This window comes from Otolemur garnettii, unplaced genomic scaffold, assembly GCF_000181295.1.
Source record: "Otolemur garnettii isolate 467f Iridium unplaced genomic scaffold, OtoGar3 scaffold00043, whole genome shotgun sequence".
Lineage (NCBI taxonomy): Eukaryota > Metazoa > Chordata > Mammalia > Primates > Galagidae > Otolemur > Otolemur garnettii.
The window spans coordinates 3,576,623-3,580,676 of record NW_003852438.1 but is presented as its reverse complement, the minus strand read 5'-3'; the positions used below and the strand labels follow the sequence as shown (position 1 = coordinate 3,580,676).

The 4,054-nt window shown below is 38.8% G+C and overlaps 1 protein-coding gene across 4 annotated transcripts in view; it reads right to left on the bottom strand.

Annotated features, from left to right (window-relative positions):
• The window catches only part of COG3 (component of oligomeric golgi complex 3), a 70,510-nt gene that overhangs the window by 15,552 nt on the left and 50,904 nt on the right, over positions 1-4,054 (bottom strand). For all 4 annotated transcript variants that reach the window (XM_003790358.3, XM_023513588.1, XM_023513589.1 and 1 more), the window contains 2 exons: positions 2,241-2,329; positions 2,001-2,135 (listed from right to left, as the gene is read on the bottom strand). In XM_003790358.3, coding sequence (XP_003790406.1) covers positions 2,001-2,135; positions 2,241-2,329 — 224 coding nt within the window. The remainder of the gene's footprint in view (positions 1-2,000; positions 2,136-2,240; positions 2,330-4,054) is intronic.

Here is a 4,054-nt window from a genome sequence, read left to right as displayed (position 1 = left end):
AAAAAAAAAAAAAAAAAAAAAAAATCAAAACCTGATAGAACACATTTCTGCCACCCTCCTTGTAAATTTTTATGGTGGAAAAAAACACATACACTCACATTCCAAACACTGAAGCGTTAATGGACTAAAATCCTTTAAAGAAGTAATACACCCACCCACCAATGATAAACAAAGGAAGTTTGTTTTGACCTTCTGTATTTGTTTTTGGGGTCTTTTTATTTATTTACTTATTTATTTTAGATTTTTTTTTTTTTTGAGACAGAGTTTCACTTATTAACCCTTGGTAAAGTGCCTTGGTGTCACAGTTCACAGCAACCTCCAACTCTTTGGGCTTAAGCGATTCTCTTGCCTCAGCCTCCCGAGTAGCTGGGACTACAGGTGCCCACCACAATGCCTGGCTATTTTTTTGTTGCAGTTTGGCCAGGGCTGGGTTTAAACCCGCCACCCTCGGTATATGGGGCAAGCGCACCACTCACTAAGCCACAGGCGCCGCCCCTTTTTATGATTTTTAAAACTATTATCTTCTGTCTTTCCTATTAGTGTTGATGGACCCAGCAACAAGTTGCTAATGAACAATTTGCAGTCTCCCTGTCTCCTGGTTGTTTCTTAGATACATCTTACCTGCCCAATTAAGACTGGCCAAATTTGAGGAAAAGGGCCATCATATTTTCTTTTCTTGGAGACAGAATCTTCCTTTGTCATCCCAGCTAGAGTGCTGTCATTATAGCTCACTGCAACTTCAAAATCCCGGCCTCAAGTGATCCTCCTGCCTCAGCCTCCTGAGTAGCTGGGACTATAGGCACATGCCACCATTTCAGGCTAATTTTTCCTTTTTATTTGTAGAGAAAGTGTCTCATTTTTTCGCCCTTGGTAGGGTGCCGTGGTGTCACACATCTCATAGCAACCTCCAACTCCTGGGCTTAGGGCAATTCTCTTGCCTCAGCCTCCTGAGTAGCTGGGACAATTTTTCTATTTTTTGTAGAGAAGAGGTCTTGCTCTTGCACAGGCTGGTCTCAAACCCCTAAGCTCAAGTGAGTGCTAGGATAGGCATGAACCACCACACTTGCCACATTTTTATTGTTTTTAATGATGTCCTCTAATACAAGTCTGGGGTATACAGTAGAGGCTTAATGAATGAAAGTTAATTTCTAGACTTTTTAAACATCTTTAAGTCCTAAGTAATGACATCTAAATTTTTTAAAACTGATTAAGTTGAAACAAGAGTGTGAAAATGGCCAGGACCTGCCTTTTTCTTTGCTGGTATTTACCAGCTGATAGATTTTAGCTTAGGAGACAGAGCTAGATCAACCATAACATCCACTTATACTGTCAGTCTTCCATTAAAGTAGGTGAAATGTCCTTGGAAATTGGGACTTTAAGTGAAACAACATATAGCCTCATATGTCCTCAGATAACGTCATTTCACTCTGTTATATGTCGTTTCACTTAAAGTCACAGTTTCCATAGAGCTATGGCCAATGTTAAGTGAGGACTGATTGTATATTAAATCCATTTGTCTGGTGGTTAACGATGCTGTGTCATAAAATCTTCAACTGTCAATTATCCAGGGAAAATGGAAGAAAGAAATAGTGTATGAAACAACAAGGAAATAAATCACCCATTTTAAGTAACAGAAAACTTTATCCACGACTATGACTGCTGCCATGCAGGCCCTGGAGAAAGGGAGATCCCAGGAAAGTGAGGGGCCCAGTCCACCTGCAGATAACCATCAAGAGGATAAAGGCACACAGCTAACCCATGGGAGGCTCTAACTAGCTTTGTAATATCTGCACTCTTCCTTTTAAAAACAAAAACTCTTCAAGCATTTCTAAAAATCTATAAACCAAAAGCAGCCATAATAGGAAACATGGTGATTTCCTAGACAGAATCATTAAAACATGGGTTTAATATCCTCTGTCAGTTTTCACAAGAGGATAATTCAAAAGGCTATCTACAGAAGAATGCAAAATGACTTTACCAAATAGGCACCAGGTGTATACCTTTGTCATGAACTCCTCCAGCTGCTCCACAAACTGCTTGGTCTGCTGCTGAATGAACTGCTCACAGGCCGATTTCAGATGACGGTCTACATCCTTTTTAGAGTCAAGATAATGTTCTCTTATCTCAGGAGTACCCTTAAAAAGAAGATGATGTCTTCCTGTTTTTACGTGACTAGAAATTATCAACATGTAAAGAATGTCATTTATCTCCCACCACCAATGACACAGACTCTTTCTTACCTCCAACAAGAACTCTATCAAGGCATTGTTGCTATTCAGCCTAAAAAATCTTGGAACAGTCATAGGGTTCAGGATTTTAAATGCTGCATCTGTGAAACAAAATTACTCATCCAGTGAACATGTACAGCTTCAACAGAGAGGCCATGCGTAACACACACTCATTCTCTACCACCACAGAGCAAAAAGCCACTTCATCTCCACCAACTCACCTCCATGAAAGCATGAGAGTGAGATGAGGGCCATTCATGGCTCAGAACCCACAAAGTACAAAATAAACAAAAGTTATTTTCTAGTAGCTGGAACTGCGAAATAACAATCTCAATTATTCATTTACAGAAATAAGGAAAAATAACAAATGGTAACGGACACTAAAAAATTTCACTATTTTACTTTTAGCACATGAAATAGGTTTTTAAAAAATACTCACATACTTACCTAGCTTATTAGTTAAGATCCTGGCTGGCACAGAAATTTATCCACTTGAAGCACAGTAAATAAATTAATGTGTCAGCCAGGAAGAAAACACCAAAAGGACATATTATCCCTTAACCTCCAGACTAACTAGAATCTATGCAAAGTACTAGGTGAGGTTTCATTAATGTTCAAATGCAATAAGATATAATGTTAGTCATGAGAGGTTAGAGGTTTAAAGTAAAGATAGCAAGTATTATTCAGTAACAGTGAGATAAGACCATTTCTTTGCTTTCCTGTGCCAGACTAGAGAAAGCAAAGCATGAGATGCTTCCAACCCCGCTTTTGCAAGCACACATCCCCCTAATACTTAATGCTTTGACTCTGGTCTTAATCAAAAAATATATATATCAGTTTAGTATTCGGAGGTAAGCTTTAGTAAATGGCTCTTTGTGCCTGCTGTCTTTTCTATGAGACAACTGAAAGATTTTGTTTGCAATAAACAGAATCAAGTTACCATATGGTAGGTTTATATTAGCTTTATAACACCTGGGGGGAAAACACACCTTAAACCAAATTTTGCCACAATCTTAGGCTACTTCTACACTAAAATTAAAGAATAAGAAATTATGAATTAGAAAAAGAACTGAAGAAAGTAAATCACAGGCTCAGCAGCTAGGGTGCCAGCCACATACACCAGAGCTGGTGGGTTTGAATCCAGCCCAGGCCAACTACAACCAAAATTAGCCGGGGGTTGTGGCAGGTACCTATAGTCCCAGCTACTCAGCAGGCTAAGGCAAAAGAATTGCTTGAGCCCAAGAGTTGGAGGTTGCTGTGAGCTGTGATGCCATGGCACTCTACTGAGGGTGACATAGTGAGACACTGTCTCAAAAAATAATAGTAAGTAAATAAATAAATACAAAAAATTTTAAAAGAGAAAGTAAATCAATCCTGCTCTATCACATCTTTTTAATATAGTAAGGATTTCAACAGCTAGGAATTCTTCAAGGTTAAGAGCATCATTTCCACACTTGACACTGAAAAGAAAGGAAATCAACCAGAATGATCAGGAGATAGAAGCTTCTGATGAGAATAAGCTTTTTAAAAATTATGTATTCTGTAAAGACAAAAGTGAGGAAATTTGGCTCCTGTTTAAAAAAAATCACAAACTATATAAATAACACACAAGCTTTACAGAAATAAAATACTCTATGATGTATCTACAGGCTCAGCCCACATACACCGAAGCAGGTGGGTTAAAACCCAACCCGGGCCTACTAAACAACAATGACAACTGCAACAACAACAAAAAATACCCGGCATTGTGGCAGGCACCTGTAGTCCCAGCTACTTGAGGGTCTGAGGCAAAAGAATTGCTGGGCCTTTTGGTCTTTTTTTTTTTT